Source organism: Gekko japonicus, unplaced genomic scaffold (assembly GCF_001447785.1).
Source record: "Gekko japonicus isolate JY-2015 unplaced genomic scaffold, Gekko_japonicus_V1.1 scaffold1183, whole genome shotgun sequence".
Taxonomy (NCBI): Eukaryota; Metazoa; Chordata; class Lepidosauria; order Squamata; family Gekkonidae; genus Gekko; species Gekko japonicus.
In genome coordinates this window covers 459,436-486,008 of record NW_015167574.1, presented here as the reverse complement: position 1 = coordinate 486,008, position 26,573 = coordinate 459,436, and the positions used below count along the sequence as shown (strand labels likewise).

General features: G+C 42.1%; 1 protein-coding gene across 1 annotated transcript in view; it reads left to right on the top strand.

Annotated features, from left to right (window-relative positions):
• JMJD1C (jumonji domain containing 1C) overlaps window positions 1-26,573 on the top strand; it is a 142,607-nt gene that overhangs the window by 94,332 nt on the left and 21,702 nt on the right. Inside the window, exons 7-15 of the mRNA XM_015413863.1 lie at window positions 25-1,700; window positions 5,566-5,738; window positions 6,026-8,199; window positions 12,659-12,860; window positions 17,010-17,224; window positions 18,459-18,611; window positions 18,930-19,019; window positions 24,121-24,248; window positions 24,451-24,664. Coding sequence (XP_015269349.1) covers window positions 25-1,700; window positions 5,566-5,738; window positions 6,026-8,199; window positions 12,659-12,860; window positions 17,010-17,224; window positions 18,459-18,611; window positions 18,930-19,019; window positions 24,121-24,248; window positions 24,451-24,664 — 5,025 coding nt within the window. The remainder of the gene's footprint in view (window positions 1-24; window positions 1,701-5,565; window positions 5,739-6,025; window positions 8,200-12,658; window positions 12,861-17,009; window positions 17,225-18,458; window positions 18,612-18,929; window positions 19,020-24,120; window positions 24,249-24,450; window positions 24,665-26,573) is intronic.

Here is a 26,573-nt window from a genome sequence, read left to right as displayed (position 1 = left end):
AAAAATATTTTTTTCTTTTTTCAGAAAATCCCAAAAATAAAAACAAACTCTTTCTTTCTAAAAGAAGAAAACCTGAAGATGAAGAAAAAAAATTGAATATGAAGAGACAGAGGACAGACAACACCTCAGACTACTCAGAGAGCAGCGACTCAGAAAACTCAAACAAAAGATTGACAGATTCTTCATCAGAGCAAAATTCAGAGAATGAATTGAAAAGCAAGAGCACTTCAAAGGTAAATGGGGAAGAAGGTAAATGTCAGAGCAGCAGTGTTGTAGAGGAACAGACGCTAATAGATGGTCAGCCTCGTTGGCATGAAATACCAGAAGATAAAAAACATCAAGAAATACAAAGACCCGAGTCAGCTGATTTGGAGCTGCAAGAGATTTCACTCCATCAAGCTGAACAGCTGACAATTTATGATAGGAATGCCAATGACATATGCATTCAAGAGGATGGTATAGACAAGCAAAGCCCCAGGGAGCTCTTACCAAATGAAGAGTTTATATCCAGCTCTCCTACACCAAAAAGTTGTATTGATATGAATATTGACAATAATGCCACCAATGAGAGCCAGGAAAACATTTCAAGTACATTTGGATTGCAGGGCTGTCTGAAAATGGAACCCCATGGCAAAGATACAAAACATCTGTTTACAAATGCAAACTTTCTAGACGTAAGGAAATCAGAAGTTGATGAGAATTGGGTTAATAATGTCAGCAAGATGGACTTGCTACAACTGAAAGTTATGAGAAGTACATCAGCAGGCGAACATCTACATTCTGAAAAAGTTCAGTATGGTTCTACATCATCTTTAACTGTTATTTCTATAGCAGAAGAGGGCAGAGTACGTAAACAAAGTCCAGTCCCAGATGCTATGAAGTCAAAACCTGGTCATTTGCTTGACAACCCTAAAACCAAGTCAGGTTCCTTACCTGATGTTAAATATAAACATGCCCAGTCTCCAGATTCTGTGAAGTCTAAACTTAATTACCAGAACAACCATGTTACTGGAGTAACAAGGTCAGGAACTAAAACTGAACATGATTTGCCTAGGTCTAGTTTTCATCCAGTTCCGGCTAGAGTTAGTTCATTAGAAGCTACTAAAAGTCCTCTTATTATTGACAAGAATGAACATTTCACAGTTTACAGAGATCCCGCTCTTATTGGACAAGAAACGGGAACTAACCACATATCACCATATTTGCATCAGCATAATTATCCTCCTCATTCCACTTCCCATAGAACTTGTCTCAATCCAAACACACATCATCCCACATTAACTGGTGCATCCCATTTATTAGTTGGAACCTCAAACCAAGCTCCTTTATCGTCTATTAGTACTCATCCTCTTAGTGGTGCATCTCACCATTCTGTTCATCACCCACATCTACTTCCTGCAGTGTTACCTGGAGTGCCTGCAGCCTCTTTGTTGGGAGGCCACCCACGACTAGAGACTGCTCATGCTAGCAGCTTAAGCCATTTGGCATTAGCACACCAGCAACAGCAACAGATGCTACAGCACCAATCATCACATCTTCTTGGGCAAGCTCACCCTTCTGCTTCATATAATCACCTAGGACTTTATCCAATTATTTGGCAGTATCCAAATGGAACACATGCTTACTCAGGACTTGGAATACCTTCATCTAAATGGGTGCATCCTGAAACCTCTGTGAATACTGAGACACCTCTGAGAAGAGTAAGTTGTATTCAGTTGTCAAATTATTTTAAATTGGTATATAATGCGTTTGTCTTTGGGTTCATAGTGCTTTTATATGGCTTTAATAAAGTTGCATGTTACTCACCCAGCTAGGCAAATATTAGTAATTGCTGCTATGTCATCAGGCTTTGCTTCTGGAGATAAATTTAATAACATATCATAGCTCAGTATTATCTCTGTGTCTTAACAGAATGGTGTGCCTGTTGATATAAAGAATACAGCACCTTTTAAAAACTATTTCAGATTCATCTTCAAGGGGCTTCAAGGGAAGGATGCAGAGAAACAGAGCGGCTCGGCGCCCTTCCAGCCTACGGCCCATCCCAATGGTGGCTGGCAGTGGGGCCAAGATGGAGAACCCCCCTCCGTCACTGGTGCTGTGCAACGCCAGGTCTATTAACAACAAAACTACAATCCTTCGGGATTTTGTACAGGAACAACGAGCTGACCTGGCGTGCGTGACCGAGACCTGGGTGCGGGAGGGTGAAACGGTAGCCCTCACCCAGCTTGCCCCACCTTGGTGTACCGACCGCCTAATGCACCAGCCTAATGCTGCAGGCCGTATCAGGCTGGGCGTTGCAGCACTCTATGCTGATTGTTTTGGGTGATTTCAACATCCATGCTGAGGACGCAACCTCCAGCCGGGCTATGGACCTGGTGGCACTGGGACTCTCTCAGTTCATCTCAGCTCCCATGCATCGGGCCGGTCACATGCTCAATTTGATCTTCGCCCGATGCATGGGAGTTGAGATGAACTGCAGTGCCATGGTGTATCTATAATTAAATGGGATGTGTATGAAGGAAATTTTAAGCCGTATATTTTGGGGTTTTTTTTGGAAAATTTTGTTCCACTGCAAGTAGCACAGAAACTATGGCTTAGCTTCTGTTGTCTGGTTTCTAGGAATGGAATGACTTCCAGCAGAGGAGTGCAACTTTCTCACCTCTTCCTCCTACTGCAACCTAAAATGCCCCCTGAAATGCTACCTTAGGGATGGGGTTCCTTGTGTCCTGGGAGCAGCATTTTGGGTGGCATTTTATGCTGTAGTGGAAGGGGGGAGGTGAGAAAGTCTTGCTCTGTGGGCAAAAATTATTGCACTCTCAGAAACACTCTGATTGATCCAAGCTTGTATTTTGTCTTTAATGCCATATAGTTCCAATGGAACTGCTTTGTAAAACTTTCTGACATGAAACCATCTCGGGACCTGGCCAAACTGGCCAACTATTGGCCGGTCTCCAATTTGCTCTACTTGGGCAAATTAATAGATAGGGCAGTGGCAATACAGTTGCAGAGCTTTCTGGATGACACTTCTACGCTGGTTCCCTTCCAGTCCGGCTTCCGCCTGGGTCATGGGACAGAGATGGTGCTGGTCACCCTGACTGGCGACCTCCGTAGGCATCTGGATTGGGGTGGTGTGGCAGCACTGGTGTTGTTAGATCTGTCGGCTGCTTTCAACATGGTCGACTACCAGTTGCTGACCCACCGCCTCGCTGACGTGGGGATTCAGGGGCTTGCCCTGCAATGGTTTGCCTCTTTTCTCCAAGGTCGGGGACAAAGGGTGGCGATAGCGGATCAACGGTCCCGGAGACATCCCCTTGAGTGTGGGGTGCCTCAGGGAGCTGTGCTGTCCCCGATGTTGTTTAACATCTACATGCGCCCCCTTGCCCAGATTGCCCGGAGTTGTGGGCTTGGGTGTCATCAATATGCGGATGACACCCAGCTCTATCTGATGTTAGGCAGCCAGTCGAACTCTCCCCCGGATGACCTCCATCGGGTGTTACAGGCTGTGGCTGGGTGGCTGAGACTGAGCTGGTTGAAAGTAAACCCAGCAAAGACGGAGGTCCTGGGCCTGAGTCGGACCGGTTCAGGGCTGGGGCTCCCACTCCCGACCTTCGATGGGGTGCCTCTGGTGCCAGCGTCGGAGGTTAGGAGCTTGGGTGTGCTCCTGGACTCCTCTCTAACAATGGAAGCCCAGGGGGCAGCCACTGCCAAGTCGGCCTTTTATCATCTTCAGCTGGCTCGGCAGTTGGTCCCCTTCCTTGACTTCAGTGACCTGGCCACAGTGATCCATGCGGCGGTCACCTCAAGGTTAGACTGCTGTAACACTCTCTACTTGAGGCTGCCTTTGTCGCAGATCCGGAAGCTGCAGCTAGTGCAGAATGCTGCAGCCAGGCTGTTGATGGGTCTCTCTAGGAGGGATCACATTCGGACTGTGCTGAAAGCGCTACACTGGCTGCCAATACCATACCGGATCCACTTCAAAGTGCTGTTTCTTACCTTTAAAGCCCTGTATGGCCAGGGTCCGGCTTACTTAAGGGACCGCCTTTCCCCATATGTTCCCCCAAGGGCACTACAGTCGGGGAGTCAACATCTCCTGGAAATTCCAGGCCCCAGGGATATTAAATTTGCTGCTACCAGAGCCAGGGCATTTTCGGTGGCAGCTCCTACCTGGTGGAAGGAGCTCCCTGAGGAGACCCGGGCCCTGTGGGACCTCTCTCAGTTCCACAGGGCCTGTAAGATGGAGCTCTTCTGCCAGGCTTTTGAGTAGGAGCCGCCGCCACTACAATTCCACCACCGCTATGTATGCAGCATCGCACCACTACCACCAATATGTGGTTCCATCGGGGTGCGAGGTGACCCTGGAAGGAGAGGGGATGACAGGTTACTGGAACGATGGCATTGGACTAAGATCTACCCCATCTTGCAATAAATGGAGCACTGACACTTTGTTGTTGTATTATATTGTTTTAGGCTGTTTTTATCTGTTTTAACTCTGGCACTTGTTCCTTGTTGTTAGCCGCCCTGAGCCTTCGGGGAGGGCGGGATATAAATCCAAAAATAAATAAATAAATCCTACAGGTTAAGAGCTACTTGATGGGTTCAGCTTCCTAAAAAAAAATCTATGAATTACAGACTTCAATTATTTATAAACACAAAAATTTAGTTTTGCTGTTAGCAGGAGGTTACAAAACGCTGGTGTTTTTTTAAAAAAAACCTGAATTAGAAAAACTCAAATGCATTTTTATCTTTGAGTAGTTTTCCCAGCTATTACTGATATATCTAAACAGTAGAGTGATAGGTTATATTTAGCATGGTTGTGTCCTGATACATACAAAATATAACTCCATATATGGACAGAACATGAACAATCTCCTAATTGTGTTAAGGAGATTGGGAGCATGTCCATAGGCTTGCTTGATCATCACTCTTTTCACCTTTGTGAACCCCTGGTTACCATTAATTGTGGTTCAGCATTACATCTGCACTATGGTTAGCTTTTCAATTAAGATTAGATGCCACTTTGTAAACCCTGGTTAATGTCAAGGTTAGATAGCACCAGCAAAGACATAATGCTTCACCATAGTTAATACTCAGGCAGGGTAGGGACCTGTGATGAGATTTGCTAGGATTACAGCTGCACCAGGTCTGATTCACTGCTTAACCAGTGTATTTTAGAATACAATTCCTCAGTTACTTTAATGCTGTGTGTGTGCTGGATGTCATGAAAGATTAGTTCAGTTTGTACCTACCAAAAATAAACAGTGTTAGAGCTGAAAAATTGGTTTACTTTTTAGTCAGACTTGCTAACTTTTCTCTCTGTCATTCTGCACACTGCCTGTGTTTTATTTAAAACTATTACCTTGTTCTTAAATAAGCTGCATACTACAGCATTAAAATTGTTTTCAAAATCCTTAGTACAAGTTTCCAGAACAAAATATTGTGACAGTCATTGTGAAAACAAAAAAAAACTTTCTATTTGGTATCTTAAGGTTTTTGGGTGAAAGAGAGTGATAACTGTGCTCAGGTTCCAGTGATAACTATGAAGTCCAATTTTGTTGCCGTTAACAGAATACTCCTAGTCCTTGGTTACACCAACCAACCCCCGTGACCTCAGCTGACAGTCTTGGGTTACTGAGTCATATACCTGTAAGACCATCCAGTGCAGAGCCACATCGACCACTCAAATTGACGACACACTCTAGTCCTCCATTGTCAAAAAGTATAGTGGATCATCATAAAGAGTAAGTTTCCATTGTTTAAATCTATTAACACAGAAATGAGGGAATGCTGAAAGTGTGAGGACTTGCAGTTAAGTATCTAGTGTTTTGTTCCAAGTCACTTGTAGCCATGCTTCATGTATTACACTTAAAATGTGACCAACAGTAATCTGAAAAGTATACTAATAAGACAGATATTATTAGCATTGCATGTTTTGGGATAACATTTGGAAAAAAAAGATCATTTAATTTTATATAGCATATAATTAATTTGAAACTCAGTTAATCAAATGTTCTGTATTTTTGTACAGAGAAATGGAAAGGAAAGGTATTTTTGAACCTTTACGTTCAGTTGCATCTACTCCAACAAAGTCTGATCTAGAACACAGCAGAATGCAAAATGTAAAAGAGGGCCATTTGCAAAGACACTTTGTAGACCCGCTGCAAAGGTCACTTCAAGAAACAGGAGAGAGGCTAAGCAAGTATAAAGAAGAACATAGGCGGATACTTCAAGAAAGCATTGAGGTTGCTCCTTTTACAGCTAAAGTCAAAACACTTGAGGCGGAAAGGGAGACTTATTCCAGAATAATGCCATTATCATCTTCTAGCCCCAAAAGCCATGGAATAAAGCACGAAAAAGATTCAGAACTCTATAAAATGAAGCATTCGGTACCACAGAGCTTGCCACAAAGTAATTATTTTACCACCTTATCAAACAGCGTGGTGAATGAACCACCAAGAACTTATTCATCCAAAGAAGTTTCAGGTGTGAGTGCCGATAAACCAGGTAGCTGTCCTTCAACAACAGCTTCTGCTCACTCACTTGCTTCTTTCACTTCATCTCTTTCAAAACCACCACCTTTGATTAAACACCAACCAGAAGCTGAAAGCTCAGTAAGCAAGATAACAGATCAACTTTCACAGCAAGTGACATCTCATTCAGTAAATTCTTTCCGAAATGACTCTAGAAGTCCTACACAATTGTCAGTTTCATCCTCAAGTACACTCCGGACTATGCCTGCTTTACACAGAGCACCTGTGTTTCACCCTCCAGTCCATCATAGCCTGGAGAGAAAGGAAGGCAGCTATAATAGTCTTTCTCCACCAACCCTAACTCCTGTGCAGCCCGTTAATGCTGGTAGCAAAATCCATGAACTGCAGAAGCCACCAACTTTAGTACCTGAGCCAAAAGAAGCACAAAGCATATACAAGAGTGCTTTGGAACAAAAAATTTCAGATATGTGGAAATGTAGTGATAATCTGAATCATGATAAAATGGAATGGCATGTTGAAAGAACTAGTGGGAAATCACCTTCTGCCACAGCTTCTGTCATTGTACGTCCACCTTCAAGTACCAAGTATGATACCGTGTCTGTAGTGCAGTCAGCTCCCAAAGAACGGATTACTGAAAGATCATTGACAGGGACAAGCCAAACAGACTGCCTGAAACCAGCAGAAGCCAGTGAAACTGGAAGAATCATTCAGCCAAACTCAGACACAATTCATATGCAGTATGAAAAAAAATTTCCAGTTGCTTCCCAGGGCAACATTCCCTGCTCTGTCGTGCCTACTACAGTTATACTGTGCAGTACCAAAACAGTTGTAACTACTTCTGTCGTGACTACAGGCATTCCCAGCGTGGGTAGTTCAGAAGTGACTTACTGCTCATCAAATACAGCATTGTCTTGTGCATCAGTTGAAAGCACTGCATCTAGAGCCATAACACAGGAAGTGACACAAGGACAAGAATGCGCTGTAAGTACTGCGGCTCCAGTTATACCAACCTCCAGCAAAACAGAAAGTGCTCTTCAGTCCAGCTCTGGATTCCCTGGACCATCTGATTTTATTCACTTGAAAAAGCACAAGGCGGCCTTGGCTGCAGCTCAGTTTAAAAGTAGCAGTGCCAGTGATGCAGAGTCCAGTGCTGTGAAAAATCAGTCATATCCAGCCTCTGTTTCCCTAGACAGTACTGTCATTTCTACTACAATAAACAAAGCAAATGCTGTAGGCAATGGGCAAGTTTCCCAGATGAGTCAAGCAAACTACCACACGAAACTGAAAAAAGCTTGGCTCACAAGACATTCAGAAGAAGATAAAAACACTAATAAAAAAGAGAATTCAGGGAACAGTGTATCGGAAATTATTAAGCCATGTACTGTTAACTTAATAGCTTCTACGTCAAATGATTTGCAAAATAGTGTAGATAGTAAAATGCTAGGGGAGAAGCTTGTGAAAGAAGAGAAACACACAAGGCGAAAAACAAAAAGAACTTACGAGTCTGGCTCTGACAGTGGTGATTCTGATGAAAGTGAGAGTAAGTCAGAGCAAAGGACTAAGCGGCAGCCTAAGCCAACTTACAAAAAGAAGCAAAATGATTTACAGAAGAAAAAGGGTGACGCAGAGGAAGAAATAAAACCAAATGGTGTTCTCAGCAGGATTGCCAAAGAGAAAAGCAAACTGAAGTTACAGAGCAGCAGTAGTAATAGTAAGTATATCATTACATACAAATTGGAACTGAAGAAAATTATTGTGGTCTAGTCTCTGTGTATGCTGTATTTTAAATAAAACCCCTTAAAATTCTGAACTAAACAAAGTTGAACCCTACAACTTGTACAAATTAGGCAAATATGCACATATATTGCACACTTCTGCTGATCATGAACAAGGAGCTATGCATAGCAACCAGGCACACTGAGTCAGACTTTTGAGATTTCACAAAGCTTTCCTCCACACACTTTTAAGCCTGTGGTTCAGCTTTAAGATCTAAAAAGTTGTCTTTGGAAAAAAAGAGAGAGAGAGTGAAAGAGAACCAGCCAGTGTTATCAGACTGCTGAATTGTGTGCTGGATAATTCATTTTGCGCTTTTATAATACACCTCTGGGAGCAGGAATTTATATGCACTTGGATCCACCATATTGTTTTCATGGACAGATTGATTTCTGCCTATGCAGCTTGACTTTCTCACTTCTCATTGCAGCCAAAAATGCTGCTCCAAGGAGTAGCATTTCGGAGGCATTATGGATTGTAGTGGCAAGAGAGAAGGAAGAAAATTGTGCTCCCTAGGCAGAAGTCCTTCTGTCTACAGAAATGCTCTGGTGGATAGAAGCCATGGTTCTGATGATGATTTCTTTAGTATATGAAAAATAATGCTTTTAAACAATAGTTTGAAAAGCCATAAGTGTTGGCTTTATCTAAAACATAAAAAAAATGAAGTGTGAGGATGGGCAACTTAAAAGCTGAATTTCCATAGTATATTATTGTAAGCATATTAATAAATGCTACATGTAAAGCTCATTAACTCTGACCTGGATAACCCAGGCTAGCCCAATCTTGTCATATCTCAGAAGTTAAGCAGAGTCGTCCCTGGCTAGTATTTGAATGGAGACCTCCAAGGAATACCAGGGTTGGGATGTGGAGACAGGCAATGGCAAACTACCTCTGAATATCTCTTGCCTTGAAAACCCTATGAGGTCGCCATAAATCAGCTGTGACTTGACGACAAAAAACAGCCACAAAAAATGTCATTAACTGAAACAAATTGGGAGAATGTGCTCTTGAAGCTACCAGTAAATACTGAGAAAGGGACTGTAGCAGTAGAAAAGTCTGGTAGCACCTTAAAGACTAACAACATTTGTGGCAGGGCAGGAGCTTTCATGAGTCACCAAAACGATTTGATCAAATGATACAACTGCTACCAAAAATACTCCTTAATTTGGCTTAATTGTCCATGTTTATTAAATGTTGCAGCCAGGTATTTTTTGTACATGGTCTGTACACACATATGCTGATCCATGCCTTTTTGCAGTATTCCAGAACCCACTTTCCTGTCGCTCTGTGCCCAGTCTTATACTTCCAAAAGGCCATGTTTGTCCTTCTTTTGTCACCATTTGCTTCCTTACCTATTTGTGCCTTCCGTATAAATGGTCCTGTTCTTCCCTTGTGTTAGCTCCAGTGTAGATAGCTTTGAGTGTGTGTCTATACTTTGGTCGAATTGTTTATCACTGTTTCATATTCCATAAGAATGCAGGTCTGGGCATATAATATATGGTCTAGACTATTTCTGTCTAAATTCCAGACAGATTTTTCAGATGGATAGTTGCTTTTACAAGTTAAGAGCTGAACAAGAATATGTTTTTCCTTTATGTCTATGACTGGTAATTTTTAACTGTATTTTGTCCATAGATATTTTCTCCAGCTGCATGATTGTATGGAGAAAACCAAAGCATTGCCCCAGTATTATAGGTTATATGCATTACATAAATGACTGTGATCATAGCAGCTTTTAAAAGCACCACTGTGATTGTAAAAATCAGTGTGATTATGTGCTACTTGTTCATTGGGTGTTTTGAAGGATTATTGCAGAGTAGGGTTGCCAAGTGTTCTTACCTTGCCCGGCGGGGGAGCCTCGCTGGGCTCCAGGAGGTCCTTGTCGGCGCGTGCGCGTGCGTGCCACCAGCACGTCACAGGAAGTGACGTGCTACGTCGCTCATGTTGGGGGCGTGGCACAGATCGTTGGGGGGGGAAACCATATGGTTTTCCCCCCGACGATCTGGGACACGCCCCTAACGTGAGCAACGTGGCTGTGTCACCTCCGGTGATGCAGATTCGGGGGGCGGAGTTCCTCCCGGGGCCCGATTCCGCCGCGGTGGAAATTGGGCCTCGAAAGCGGGGGTTTCCCCGCCCCCACTTGGCAGCCCTATTGCAGAGAGAAAAATCAGTGTCAGAATTGTGGCCACTATTGTACATGGTGATTGATAAACAAAAGGTCATCATGGCATACTCTTAAGATTTCTTCTGCAGTATCATAGTTACATACTTTAAAATGTGAACAGAGTGTCAGGGTTCCACAAAATGCACTTGCTGGCTTGTGTAAAGAACTTTGGTTCCCTTAAAATTCTGCTCTGATTCAAAGTTTAGTTCAGTCTTCTGATGAGGCCTGCTTGTGCTTGTGCGTTAAATAGAGTTCAAAACTGCCTTGCTGAGAAAGAGCACAGTGACCTTGTGAAGTGTAGATAACGCAGCTGTGATGGGGAATTGGGAAGCTTGGTACTTTCTTCCCAATTAGCTGCATTCCTTCTATTTAAGCCGTGATTTGTACCTTTGGTATAGGGGCCAAGCCTAGCTGCAGATTGGCTCTGTGCCTTCCTCCCAGGTCAGGCCACCTGTTAGGTCACCTGTTCAGCTATCTGTCCAATATTTTGGCTATGTGTCATCACAAAGAGACCTTATTGGTGCAAAGGCTTAGACACTTGTTTGCATACGCCATTCAGCTCTGATTTGTGGTGATGTGGGAGTGGGAGTAGAGCCTAGGCTTGCCAAGTCCCCCCGGGGGGCGGGGAAACCCCTGCCCCAGAGGCCCATTACCCGCCGCCGGTGGATCGGGCCCCAGGGGGAGCCCCACCCCGGCGTGCGTGTCACCCAGAATTGACGCAACTACGCCGGGCATGCTGGGGGCGGGGCCTCAGCCATCCGAGGGGGAACTCTTTATGTTTTTCTCTCGGATGGTCGTGGCCCCGCCCCCAGCGTGCCCGACAGCGTCACGTCACTTCCAGGTGATGTGCATGTGGTGTGTGCGCGCACGCTCCAGATGCCAGCCAGGAGTCCCCCGCTGCGGCGCAACACCCGACTTGGCAACCCTAGTAGAGCCACTTTGGATCACTGGAGTATGGATAATATCTTGTAACTTGGAACCAATGTGTAACAGTTTTAGCTAGCCTTTAAATCTCTAGATTTCTTATTTTATCCTCACAGTCTTTTGTTCTTGTTTGAAGTAACCTTACAGCTTAATGAAAAATATATTTTCATTTACTTTTGTGGTTATTTGCTTTCGCTTTCCTCAATCTAAATCTAGCATGTTGACTGGCAGGCCACCTACCAGAGTAACTTGGCTTTTGTGAGAAACCTTGCAGGGTGGACTTTCTGGTTTAGACCCAGGAGGGTTAGAAGCTTTGCCCTTTGGCTTCTGACTACTGGGTTAGTAAAAGGGGCTGCTGGCAGACTACCAGACTGGTGTGTGAACAGTCACACCCCAGAGTTTTGTAATTTTGTGTTACAGCCCTGTAACAAGAAGCATTTGGCCCGGGCTGGGCTAAGTGACCTTTTGACAGCTAGCCTTTATGAAAAGACTGGCTTTTCCGGTTACTGTTTTAGGGGACTTCATTTTAATTGCACATTGTTAGGTGTATGCAAACCATTGGAAATGTTGCTGTGTTGAGATCCATAAATGTGTTAAATATATACAAAACTTTTAAGTATTCAAAAGGTCAAATATTCTAATGTTATTTTGTGAATACGTTCATTTATTTTAACTATGAGAAAGTAGGTTTTATTTTTATGTGTAACTTTTATATGTAGGAAGCAAACACATTATTGGGTAGATTAACCTTGTAATAGTACATATGCATAGAGTCCTGGAAAATATGGGTTTGGGGTCGTATATAGAATATTCATGTTTGTTTTGTGGAGGGGGTATGCATTTTTGTATGTGTGTTTGTGTGCCCATGCCTGAAAGTCATGGTGACCTCTGGTGACTCCTACTGGGTCACGGAGGACATTCAGAGAAGTGGCTTGATAGCATGCCTCTGGCTTCCCAGCCTTGGTATTCTCTGGAGTTCTCCCATCCAAATACTTGCCAGGGTTGGCCCTGCTTCACTTCTGAGATTTGACAAGATTTCCAGATCAGGGCAAATATTCTTCTTTTTTTTAAGTTCCTTGATCATCAAGGGAAAATATGCTGGATCATTTGTATCATAAATCATGGGGCAAATTGATAGCAGTAAAAAATGGATCGAAAATCTGAAAACTGGGTATCTCTTCCCCGAATTAAGTTATGATTATGTTCTTGAGTCCCACTATACTCGTTTTTGTCCCCCTCCCCTGAGCTCTAAATATGGTATATAAATAACATGCTTGTCAACCTTGCTAAAAAGTTGTCATTTTTGCAGCTGGCATACCTCGTTCAGTATTAAAAGACTGGCGTAAAGTAAAGAAGCTGAAGCAAACTGGAGAATCCTTTTTGCAGGATGACTCTTGCTATGAAATAGGGCCCAATTTGCAAAAATGCAGAGAATGTAGACTGGTGAGAAGTAAGAAAGGTGAAGAATCTGCCCACTCACCAGTGTTTTGTAGATTTTACTACTTTCGTCGGTAAGTGAAAAAAATCAATCTTTCTTTAGCAACTCCATTATGTTTTATAGTGATTCAGGCTGTGTTAGAACTATTGCAATCTGCGTGACTTGGGTTGCTTTTGTGGGGAGAGGTGATTTAGGTGAGGGAGCTATTGTGCTCTTTTGTGGAATTCTCACAGATGCCTAGAAAGATTTTTGCCTTTGGGGGAAATCTGTGTAAGAGCCTCAAAAAATTGCCTCATCTGTCCCTATGGGAATTGTATAGAGGAGTAAGAGTAGCTTCCCCTCCTTTTAAAGGGGGGAGGGGAATAAAACAAGACCTTTATGACAAAGGCTGCCATTACACCAGTCCCCAGAAGATAGATAGATAGACAGACAGACAGACAGACAGACAGACAGACAGAGATATAGATATTGATACATACACACATAACAAACAGTGCTCCTACGTGAAAACATAGAGGTCTGGGATAGGGGATACCTACTCTTTCTGATGTCACAAAAGTACTCTCTGACTATCATGTCAACAAGGATATGCTATAGCTGAATAAGACTAAAGGGGTGAGAGGAGGGAAGCAACAGCCTGAGATATCTGTGGTCATAAACAATGTTCCCTCTAAGCTGTGGAGTCTTGTGAGCAAAAATTCTACTTTGTGAGCTACTGGCATTAAAATTGTGAGTGAGCGATTTGGCTACTGCATCAATTAGTTTGCTCTGGAGCCCTCCTTCCTGTGCTAAGACAAAAATGTGTGAGCTGGAGGCTAAAAAAACTGTGAACTAGTTCACACTCAGCTTAGAGGGAACACTGGTCATAAACTAGGCTTGTGAGGGATGGAAAGAAAGGGGGAAAAGGTAGGACAAAGCCAGCTGGGCTATGATGTGGCCAGCTATGACCATATACATTTAATTTTTGGTACGCTTTCTACTAGTTTTAGTCTTATTTATTCATCCTCTTGAATTATAAGCAAGTTGATTCTTGCACTGTAAGAATTATGTAAAGCTTTCTTTTGTTTTCTTTTATTCGCCAGTCATTCCACATTGATACTGAATGTTCACAAAGAGATTACACTATAAATGAGTACCACAGTTTATGAGACATAGAGGAGGCAAAAGCGGGTTTGATTTACTTGAGGCATTTCAATTGTTTTAACCCTTTAATAGTGGTTCTTCTTAGACATGCCTTCAATATAGATGTATATCATAGAGTAATTTTGGGGGAGTGAACTTCAATATTCTTTTTCAGTTCTGAAAATCTGGTCCGTTTCCTCTGGAACTATTATGCGTGAGCTAGGCAAAGCGTCCTAGTTGTGTGTTCTCATTTATACTGCAGTTTTGTAGCACTGATTTATTATTCTTTGCATAAGATTAATCCATGCATTGGAGCATAACTTGAGCACTGTTCTTGTGTGTGTTATCTAGTGCAGATAGAGATGCTTGAACATTGTTCCAGAGGCAAAGTAGAAAATAACTGTGTTAATATAAGCAAATGACACGAATTAGAAATCTTTCCATAATGTCTTGTCAAAAGCTTTGACGGCCGGAGTTCATTAGTTGTTGTAGAATTTCTGGACTGTAGGGCCATGGTCTTGGCATTGTAGGGCCTGGAGAAATGTCAGGTCCTACAATTCCAAGACCACGGCCATATAGCCCGGAAAATCTACAACAACTTGCCATAATGCTACTATATCTTCTGGATTTATATTATATCCATTACCTTATTGGAATATTTGGCAGTTTCTCATTTACCTAATGCTCATCCTCTGGGAGAACCATTATCACTTTCCTGAATAGTAAGAGTCTTCTCACTGTTCAGCAGTGTTTGGGTAGTAAAGCCATGTTAACTTTACATCATGTGCCTTGGAATGATATGGGAGCTAGGGTAAAACAACTTGTTCCTGTGTCATTACACAATATTGATTTATAATAGCACATTTTTTAAAAATCCTGCCCTTCCTATAAGAAAATCAAGTAGTATACAGCCTCCTCTCCATGTTATCCTTGCAAAAACCTTGCAAGGTAGTTTAAGCTGAGAAAAAGAATTACTGGACCAAGGTCACCAGTAAGTTTCATGGCATATGTGGGTTTGAACCCGGGTCTCCCTGTCCTAATCCACTGACACTAAACAAAGTGAGGTTGACCATAGCAATTTAAAAGAATTAGGGTTCCAGCTACAGTGCAGATTAATAGAAGAGAGCTGTGAAATAATTGTGTTAGGTAGCATCAGCAATGGGCATTTATTTTAAACATTCATACTTTTTATCTCCACATAGATATCTCTGTGGTGGCTTACAGTAATAATTCTTAAAGCAATACATAGGAAGACAAATGGGTAAAAACAGCAGGACCCAGAAGAATGCAGTGCAACAATTTAAAACAGTAACACATATAAATATAGAAAGCTCTTAAAATCCTAAAACAGCTAATATAAAGCCAAGAAAAGCCTATTAGTATAATTGTGGAATAAAAGCAGAGTAATTTAACAGAATAGCTAATACAGTTCCACAGGGAAAGAAGATCTGAAAGACCCAGGGGAATAAAAATATCTTCTCCTGGAATCTGAAAGCTTTTAAATTCAGTACCAGGCAAACTTCTGTAGGGAGGGAGTTCAAAGCTTGAGCACCACTGCAGAAAAGGTTATGTCTCTAGTGCTCACCTACCTGCCCTGTAAAACTGGGTACACACAGTCCAGGGCTTCTGATTAAGATCTTATATGGTAGGCAGGCTCATATGGGATGATAAGGTACTCCTTTAGGTATCCTAGTCCCAGCCAAGGAAGAGACGTATGGGAAACCAGCACTTCGAACTTTGCCCCAGAGTAAACCAGCGACTGGTATGGAGCTTTTAAAGCTGGTGTGATAGGGTCTCTGCACCACCTCATTTTGGAGCTGCTGTCAAAAAGAAGCACATTGCAGTAGCCAACAGATAACAGTAGCATAGATAATGCTGGCCAAATTATACCTTTCAATGAAAGGCCACTCTGCAGCAGCTGCTGGTTAAAAGTACAACGTGCTACAGGGAATATCTGAGCCTCCATCTGTAGCTCCAAATCAAAAAGCACCCCTAGCTGTGTTCCTGCTCCTTAAGAGGAGAATGCAGTTCTGTCCAGAACAAGTAGACTCTTGAACATCAATTAACTTAGTTATTAACTAATACCTCATCAATCTTTTCCGGAATGACTGTCAGTTTACTGACCATCGTCCATTCTGTTACCACTTCCAGACAAAAGGTTGGCATATCAACTGTTTCACGTGACCTAATTGCAAAGGAGATGTAGAGCTGGGTTCAGTACACGGAATCTATATATTGGAGTCCAAAAACTTCAGAGGACTTCAGCCAGTGGTCACATATAGAAGTTAAACAGCATAGAGGACAAAATAGAACCTTCGGGAACCCCATATTTTAGATGCTATGGGGTTGAACAGCACCACTGTATGTAATAGAATTACCAGTCCATGTGGTAACTGGTTTAGCTAACTTGTCCTGAAGGATACCATGTTTTGATGTTACCAAAAGCTGCTGAGACATCCAGAAGAATCAACAGTTGCACCCTCCTTATCTTTCTCCTGACACAAGTTAGCCAGGACAACCAAGACAGATCTAGAACTGGGTTCAAGTGTTTTGCTAAGTAACATAAGCAAAATGGAGTATGAATAGATTTATTACAGTCAAACCCAAAGTGGTGGGCAGAAGTTTTGACCCCTCTAAGATAAATAACTCGGGGTGTATTCCTTCTGTCTGGAAGTAATCTCTGGTTTTACTGATTTTCAAGAATAAAGGGGAAATGCATGACCCACAGAACTATCCCCCAATTACCCTCTCAGTTATTGGGAAACTTTTTGGAGCTTGTTTAAGCATATGATTGAAGGAATGGATGGAGGAGTCAGAAACATAAGCAAAGGTTCCCTATCCTGAGGAGACTGCTCTCTATATTTCAACCAGTGAAGGCTGCAGGTTTCTTGATTATGGCCTACTTACATTCTGCTTGTCTTTTCAGTAGTACCTCTGCCAAGAAACTGGTTCAGGAGAAGACAGAAAAATGTGTGTCCTCTTGTGACCTCTTTTCAGAGGCATGGAATGTATTAGATTATAGCAGTGTTTGATCTAGATTGTAATTCATCTGTTCAGTACTGTGATACTTATCTGAGTCATTTGTGTATTTGTTTTGTAGGCTTTCTTTTAGTAAGAATGGAGTGGTTAGGATTGATGGCTTTTCTTCTCCTGATCAGTATGATGATGAAGCAGTAAGTTTATGGACACATGAAAATTATGATGATGACGAAGTGGACATAGAAATGTGTAAATATATTTTAGAACACATAAGTGACAAATTTTGTCAGTTAGTAACATCTGAGAAAACAGCCATGTCCTGGGTGAAAAAGGATGGTAAGGCTTTCAACTTTTTTTTTACTATAACAGAATTCAAATGTTAGCTTTAATAGTTGGCTCAAATGTAATGTTCTTCCTTGGGAATCCTCATATTGCACTGAAATGTTGTTTCGTTGTACTGTTGAGAACCACGTGTAAATTCAAAAATATACTGGGATAAACTGCACAAGCCATATTGGAGCAATTATGGTAGTTTGGAACCTTTTCAAAACCTGCTAGTTGGTTGATTTGGTTTGGGAAGGAATATTTTTGTGAAAGTCTGCTTACCGCTGATAATTGTTATTAAGGTGAAAATTTTAAGGTAGCTCTGTGCTGTTGAATTTTAGTGATTGAAGTAAGCATACCTTCTAAATTCAATGTGAAAAGGACTGTAAAAAAAAGGTAACATGTAACTTCTGATTAAGGCTCCAGTATTCAAAACAATCATATTAACGATTGATTAAGTTTTTGCTCAAGTGTGTGTTGTTCTTTCGTTGGCCTTTTGAAGTTCTGAGTGCGTCAGCTTACATCTGTGACTGCCAGCGGGCAAGAGAGGGAGGAGCTATGTTATATCATACTAGCAGCCCCTAGAAAATGTGTAATGTTTCTTATGTGGACAGGAGTGATCTTCCTTGACTGTTAAGTGTAGCAGGAGAAGTTTTCATTAAAATGGAAAATAAGGCCACTTCTGTGTCTGATCATGATTAAACCTCAGCCTAAATATCCTGAACCAAGGGACATACCTACATGTAGATCTAAGTTACCCGAAGTCTGTAATTTCTCCAGATTGTTCAATTTGTTAAAAAATACCTTTTACTTGTTCTGGGGCAAAGTACCAGAAAGTGAGTCCTTTATTTTTTTAAAAAAATCTTTAGGAGTAAGTAATGCACAACTTTGTGTTTAGAAGCAACTCATCAGATTCTTGCCTGTTCTTTCCCCATCACATTGGAAGCAAGGATAGCATCCAGTTTAAATATAAAGCTTGTTTTTGATATGGCAAAGTTATACATGGTAAATCCTAGTAATAAGACCCTTTGTAACCACAAAGGCTTGTAATAGAATTTTAGACACAGAGAGTTGCCTAGATACCTGATAATTTAAAAAATACTTATGCTAGTTACCCCCCCTCCCAATTGCCTGAAAGGAAATAATGACTCGTCTGTTTGGCTGAAATTTTATTTCTGTGCTACAGCTTTACAGATGTTTGCCTTTAAATTTCAGTACTTGGTCTTCTATTTACTCTGTATTTCAGCCAAAATAGCTTGGAAGAGAGCAGTCAGAGGAGTCCGTGAAATGTGTGATGCATGTGAAGCCACTCTGTTTAACATTCACTGGGTCTGCCAAAAATGTGGATTTGTGGTCTGCTTAGATTGCTACAAGGCAAAAGAAAGGAAGAGTTCTAGAGGTCAGTGTACTCTTGTATGAAGAATAACAGCTTAGAATTGCTCGTTTTAAATTTGAGCTTGCTTTTTGTTCAGCTAACAAAAACTATATGCAAAGTAGAATTTATCCTTCAAGTATCTTCATCTTTGTCCTAAAAAGCAAATTCCACTGGCCTTGTTATTCTCTTTGATATGAAAATGGGGTATCATGTGGTTTGGCAAATAGCAACAGCCCTAGAAATATACCTGTAGGATGTGTATTTTGAAAGCTGATTTGAAGGGCCAATATACACTGGAGCTTGCAAAACCATAACTAATATGACCTGTTAATATCTTTACAGATAAAGAACTTTATGCTTGGATGAAATGCGTAAAAGGACAGCCTCATGACCATAAACATTTAATGCCCACCCAGATTATTCCTGGATCTGGTAAGGTCACAATAGACTTTGAAGATGGAATTTATTTACTTTTTAAAATGTATCATTACAGAGACTTTGTTGATAGTGATTTTTAGCTTGCTATTACAAACTTGGTAGTAATATGTGAGAATAAGGTAAGACATTTATGTCCCCTCTCCTCAACAATGTGCTTGAGCTGAAGATCACTGGGAAGTCTTTATGTGTAAGGGTATTTATTCTTCAGTAAACCAGGTCCTGGAGCTGTGGTGGCTCAAGTGGTTAAGACGCTGAACTGCAGGCTGTGGAAGGTGAGTAGTTCAGCAGTTCGAGACCCGAGTTGTCACATGACGGAGTGAGTTCCCGTCTCTAGTTCCAGCTCCTGCCAACCTAGCAGTTCGAAAGCAAGAAATTGCAAGTAGATAAATAGGGACCACTTCAGTGGGAAGGTAACAGCGTTCCGTGCGCCTTGGTGTTTAGTCATGCCGGCCACATGACCATGGAAATGTCTTTGGACAGCGCTGGCTCTTCGGCTTTGAAACGGAGATGAACACCGCAACCCTAGAGTCGGACTCGACTGGCTTTCGAGCAAGGGAAACGTTACCTTTACCTAAACCAGGTCCTAACTGCAATCAATATGATAAGACTGAAATGATAAACTCAATTTGGGACATAGTCAAAGTCAGAAATTTTAAAGTAAAGGCTGAAGTAAGATTAGAATTATTTACAGTACTGCAAACCACAGAATAAAAATAATCCAAATACTGAACAGAGTATGAAACTGAAAAAGACCACCTCAGGTTTAAATACCATTGTAATTATCACTATATTTAATAGTAAAGTGGTGGCATGGCAATCATATAAGCAGTAAAATCAGGCCACCCACAGAAGAGGTGGCGGGGGGGTGCTGCTTTGTACTTAGGGGATTCGCCAGGTATACAGGAAAAATATGATATAAATTATCCAAAAGAGGAAAATATGCAAAATACAGCCTGATGAAGATTGATTATACTCCAGGAAGACAGAATGTTGAGGGCTGATTAGTCATTTTAAAAGGTCTTGGGAGGGGGGCCTCTTAGAGACCATATAGAATTCTTGAAAAAGAGATTTTGGTGGGAGGGGCATGATATAGGATTTCCAAGTTGTTCTCCACTCAAGACGTAAAATTTCTAGAATTTTTAAAGCCATGCAGGGCAGGGGAGATAATTTTATTCATTTTCCCCCCCAGAAATTTTTTAATTAATTTTTTCCAAGAAAAAATGTAAAGGGGGGGGGGATTAAAATATACACAGATTTTATACACACAACTTTTTCCAGTTGAGATTTGGGGGAAATAAGCATTGAAGATGAAAAACAAATTGTGAAGTAAACAAAAGTGTATTATTTGGACAAAAACACTCTCATGCAATCACAATAGATGTAGGAATCAGCATTTTTGGATATCAAGTTAAACTTGATAACATAGAACTTTTAAATGAAATATCATTTCGTACAGTGCATATTGTTGCCAAAATCCTTCACATTTAAACATTCTTGAGAGTATGTTGTTATATGTCTACAGTATATGTAGAAATTATCTGATAATGTTGTTATATACCAACATTTTCACACTACAATTTTTGAATAAAATCTTGTGTTGTAAAGGATTTTATTCCTTCCAAAAGAAGTAATATTTCATAGGAGTTTTTTGTTTCAGTGCTCCCCAAAATTTCCCAATGTTTTCACTGGTCAAATTGAAAAATTCCTCAGACTTTTCCATGGTACATGTTTTGATTTGGAGAAAAACTGGGGCTGAGCTGATTCTGCAGTAGGGTTGGCAGGGCCAACTAAGGAAATACCTGGGGACTTTGGGGTTAGAGCCACAGTGCATTAAACAATGGGTTTATAATAGCTGTCCTTTCTAAACATCAGCTTAAAATAATTAACACCCTGCTTAATATCTAATGGATGTACTGTGGGTAACCATGCCAGTTTATTATGTATGCCCTCCTCTTGCAAAGGTAAATCTCTTTTTCACTAGTTAACATCTCCTTTTCCACAGAAGTAACAGCAGAAAAACCCCAGAGACTAAAAGAGGGAACTGAATTCATATATTTTTTTAAACAGAAACATTTGGAGATGGTTTTCAACATCAAAAAATAAAGTTAGGATTTCACAACAGGCAATTTCAGATATTTAATGTTACAGAAAAGATCCCACAGATTAGGTAGTTTCTACTTGTAACAACTTTTCAGATACATGGATCAGAACGGAGACAGCACTGGTCACCCTCATGGACAACCTCTGAAGGCATCTGTGAAGGGCAGATCGGCAGTACTGTTGTTGTGAGATCTGTCGGAGGCATTTGACATGGTTGACCACCAGCTACCGATCCACTGCCTTGCCAACATTGGGATTCAGGAGTCTGCCTTGCAGCGGCTCTCCTCTTTCCTACAAGGTTGGGGACAAAGTGTGGTACTAGGGGAGAAGCTGTCCCAAAGGCACCTGCTGGTTTGTGGAGTGCCACAAGGGGCCATTCTCTCCGCAGTGTTATTCAACATCTACATTCGCCCCCTTACCCAGATTGTCTGAAGGCATGGGCTGGGATGTCACCAGTATGCTGATGACACCCAGCTCTATCTGCTGTTGGTCAGCCAGTCTGACTCAAGACTGGAAGATCTGGACCTGGCGTTACAGGCCATAGCCGAGTGGCTTAGGCTGAGCCAACTGGAATTGAATCCAATGAAGATGGAGGTCCTGTGTCTGAGTTGGAGTGGTCCGGGGTTAAGGATCCCAATCCCGACCATCGATGGGGTGCCATTGGTGTCAACTTCAGAGGTTAGGAGCTTGGGAGTGCTCTTGAAGGCCTCCTTAACAGTGGAGGTCAGGTCGCAGCCACTGCCAAGTCAACCTTTTACCATCCCTGACTGATTAAGAAGTTGGTTTCCTTCCTCGAACGTGATGACCTGGCAACAGTGATCCACGCAGTGATCACCTCGAGATTAGACTACTGCAATCCTCTCTACATGGGGCTGTCCTTGTCCCAAATCTGGAAGCTACAACTGGTGCAGAATGCGGCGGCCAAGGTGCTACTGGGTCTCCCTTTGAGGGAACACATTCATCCTGCAATTAAAGCTACCTGGCTACCGTTAGCATACTGGGTTTGCTTCAAGGTGCTGGTTCTTACCTATAAAGCCCTAGATGGCCATGGGTCTACATACCTGAGGGACCGCCTTTCCCCATATGTTCCCCAGAGAGTACTGCAGTTAGGATCACAAAATCTCCTTGCTCTCCCCAGCCTTAAAGATGTGAGGCTGGCTGCAACTATGGCTAGAGCTTTCTCGGTGGCAGAGCTGCTTTGATGGAATGAGCTCTCTGAGGATATCAGGGCCCTGCGGGACTTATCACAATTCCACAGGGCCTGCAAGATGGAGCTCTTCCACCAAGTGTTTGAGTGAGATGCCACATTAAATTGCCCAACACCAACTGGGTAATCTATGCCCTATAATCCATTCTTGGCTGCCTACTCTGACATCTGTGCCCACATTGAGGAACAATGTGTCAAGGAGCCAGACACCAGCCTTATATTTATTGCTGACCCCATTGTGGCTGATCAGGACAGTCTTTGACACCATATATATGTAGCACCTTTGGAATTTGTTTTTATGATTTTAGTTTGTTTTTATTGTCTTAATGTTTTTAGGATGCCAGTGGGCCCTGTAAGCCGTTCTGAGCCTTCTTCGGCAGGGAGGGCGGGGCATTAAATAAATAAATAAAACTGCTCACCCCCTAATTTAAAATTTCATGTAAGGACAGCTGGGAGAAAATGCTACAACTATCAGTATCAGTACCCCAGTCATTTCAAATTATAAGGAAACTAGCTGGCATCCTTAACAAGCTCGATACTTTTAAAAATGCCTAATTAAAAATGCAGTAATGAGGGCTTCAGAAAAGTGTTCCTGCATTTGACCAAAGATCAGTCAGATCCAGCATCCTGTTTCATACAAAGAGCCAAATAAACAGGGTATAGGGGCCAAGCCCTTCTCCTAATGTTGCCTCCCAACACTGTGATCCAGAGGTCGACTGCCTTTGAGTATGGAGGCTTCCCTGAGTCAATGTGTCTAGTAGCCACTGATTGATCCTCCCCTCCAGGAATCTGTCTGACTGCCTTGGAAAGCCATTTGACCATCACTACCCTTAGGGTTGTAAACCTCCACTTGGGGTCTGGAGTCCGTCTGAAGGATTTTGCAGCATAACGTCCTCCTAAGGTCCCCGCCCTCCCCATCCTGCAGCTCCTATCAACTACTTCACCGTACTCCAACTCTTTGCTCTTTTCCTCTGAAGCACCTTCCTTCCCCTCTTTCTCCCCATTGTTCTTTTCTACCTTTGGAGAGAGGGGCGGTTTCTGCCTCTTCCCAGCCTCCTTTATTAGGGGCAGAGATAGGGAGACCCTCCTGGCTTAGAAATATGGTGGTGCAGAGAAGGAATGTTGGGGGGAGGCAACAGTGGAGGAGAACATTTCGGCAAGGTATAGGGCTGTTTTATGTGTGTTCATCTGGCAGAACTGCTTTGCCTGGCCTGCTTTTTCCTCACTTGGCGTTCACCTCCCCCGCTTCCCTGAGAACAGGCTGGGTCCAGCAGCCTGCAACCAGCCTTACAGACTTTTGAGTTATAGAATAGAGGGAGGGAGAGGGAGGGAGTGTGGGAGGTGGACAGGAGAGCTAGGCAGCTGGGGCATGGATTATTCCAGGAGAGCAAGAAAACACACACACACATTTTAACACACACACAGACTTGGCTGGTCCGGGAGGTCCCAGCAGCGACTGGGACAAGCTCATTTTAGGATTTTATCCTATATTTAATTGAATCTGAGGAGGTGAGCTCTGACTCATGAAAGCTCATGCTAGAATAAATGTTACTGTGCCCCTGGATGTCTGTTTTACTACAATAAACTTGTTGGCTACTCTGGAATACCATATTGTAGATGAGTGTCAGTGAAAGTGTACTTTACTGAAAGACCAGTTACAACAGCTGTTTCTTCATTTTCTATAGTATATGAAAGGTGATGTAACTTCAGGCTGTTACCCTCAGGACTTTACAGAGTAGTTGTGCTGTATATGGAAGAACTATTATTTTCTTTATTCATATTTTTTAGTTCTAATGGAACTTCTGGAAGCTATGCATACTCTTAGAGAAAGATATGAGATTAAATCCCATTGCCAGTGTGCCGGCAAACAGAATTTACGAGTTGGCAAATTCCCTTCTATGAATGGGGTGTCTCAGGTAAGGCCAGTTGTGTTCAAATATACTTTTGTTAACTTTTGCATATTTATGGGGCACAGTCTGGTGCACTTTTGAATATGCTTCTACCCTGTTGATTTTCAGTGGCAGATATTTAATTGTGCATAATTGAACCAGGTGCTATTAAAATAACCATTGTTTTAATGTGTGCAAACTGATTAATATGAACTGTTTTACCCCTCAGATTTTACAGAATGTCCTTAACCACAGTAATAAAATTTCTCTGTGCATCCCTGAGTCACACCAGCAGAAAGCATCTCAAAAATCTGAGACCAATGGTAATACAAGTCCAGGGAGTGACGTGAGCACAGACAGCAAGTTGACTCCACCTGAATCTCAATCACCACTGCATTGGTTGGCAGATCTAGCAGAACAAAAGGCCAGAGAAGAAAAGAAAGGTAAGCAATGACCTATGTTTGTGAACCCCGCCACACACACATATGTTACTTTTTTATATGTAATGGGAAATGTCGGTCTGAGTGAATGTTGGGAAGCCTGTGCCACATATCTGAGGGGAAAAAACGACCTTGTATCACTAAACCTAAAGAATTGCCAGCTGCCTCTCGTTAATGTCCTGGTTTATGGCTTACATCAAATAATATTTTATCACTAAGCACATTTCCTGTTATAAAATTCAGTTATCTTTATATGGCAAAGACAGGAATGAAGAGAAGATGGGAGGGAGCAGACAGTCCTCCTGAGATAAAAAAAGAAAGCTAGCATAGACTTGCACTGGTCTTTCCTTAATTTAAGGGCCCAGGATTTCCTGTGGAAGAGGGCAATGCTGCTGGGCTTTTTTCTCCTTTCCCACGATAGACCAGCATTTCAACTGAAGAGGCAAAAAAAACCAGAGCATGTATCTGTGTAGCTAAAGCCACCAAGAAAGTCATGCTGTTTATTAAAATGAAAATGACATGCTGTTGCATATAGCACAAGGAGGGATCGTCCACAATATTGAAAGAGGAAGTCAGGAGTAACTAGTGATGCATCCGAGACCAGGGTTCATTGGTAAGGAGCAGCTTTATTTAGCAATTTATATCCTGCCTTTCTCCCCAGTGGTGACTAATTAGTCTCCTCTCTTCCATTTTATTGTCACAACAACCCTTTGAGTTAGGTTAAGCTGAGAGTGTATGACTAGCAGAATGGGAACTCAGTCCTGGGACTTCCAGATCCTAGTCTGACGCTCTAACCACTACACCATGCTGGCTGATCTCTGAGTTAATGCATTTCCTGACACCTAACTGGCAGTAGGGAGGTAGTCGTGGCCTATCAAGGGGAAGGCTCTAACCCCCCGCTTCAGAGGGAATTGGAGAACACTGAGGAATCCCTACTGGAAAAGTGGGCTTCCCTCAACCAAAACAACTACCTCCCTCTCTTCTGAGCAAGGCTGGGCCTAGCTTGCTTGAGGTCTGTTTATCTGAGCTGGGAGGCCTGAACAGCTTATAGTGAAGGTCACTAAAGTGGAAATTTTTGGTTTCCCATTTCTCTGCGGCTCATCTCTTAAAAGGGCCATAATGAATTGATAACCGCCAAGAGTCGGACACGACTGAATGGCTAACAACAGGAACAACTACTTCTGAACAAAATCAGGACTCTAAATAGATGCGTAATTGCCAGTACAGAGGTCTGGGGCAGGGTAGTAAAATAGAGTAAAATAGCAAGCCGCTTGACAAAAATGGCTGGTGGATGTGAACTGTTACCCTCTGTGTAAATCTGTCACTGGAAAATCTAACCACATCAGAGGATCAGATTGCATCATGTGTATCTCTCTCCTTCCCTCCACTTCTGTAGTCTGAGCACAGAGCCCTCTGTGTTGTGGTCTGTAAGCAGGAAATAGAGTCTGTAACCAGAAAACATAAAAATATGGAAGAATGCCTAGAGTTATAGAGAGGGCTGTGGTGCATAAGTAGAGCAGTAAAAGTTGATGGAACGCTTCACTTATATTTGGACTACAGTCCAGCAAGGGGATAGGTGCATTTATGCCTATTAAATAATTCTGTGTTGGAGGTCTATGGCAAGTGGTTCATTACTGTGACAGGATGGACCACTAGTCTAATCAGCAGGGCTGTTCTTATGAATGGTTTTAGACTAACTCTGGACAATGGTCATGAAGTTCATAATCCTTCAAGACAACTGTAAATTCCTTTAATGTTTTGAAATTAAACCAGTAATTTTTTTTGCAAGCTTTTTGAAGAGTTGTTCATTTATTTACGATTTTGAACTTTTGCCAGACTGTCTTGATGTGCTTTAATTGTTCTGGTAAACTATGAAAATAAGGAAGCAACAAGTAGGGAATTTGAAAACAGT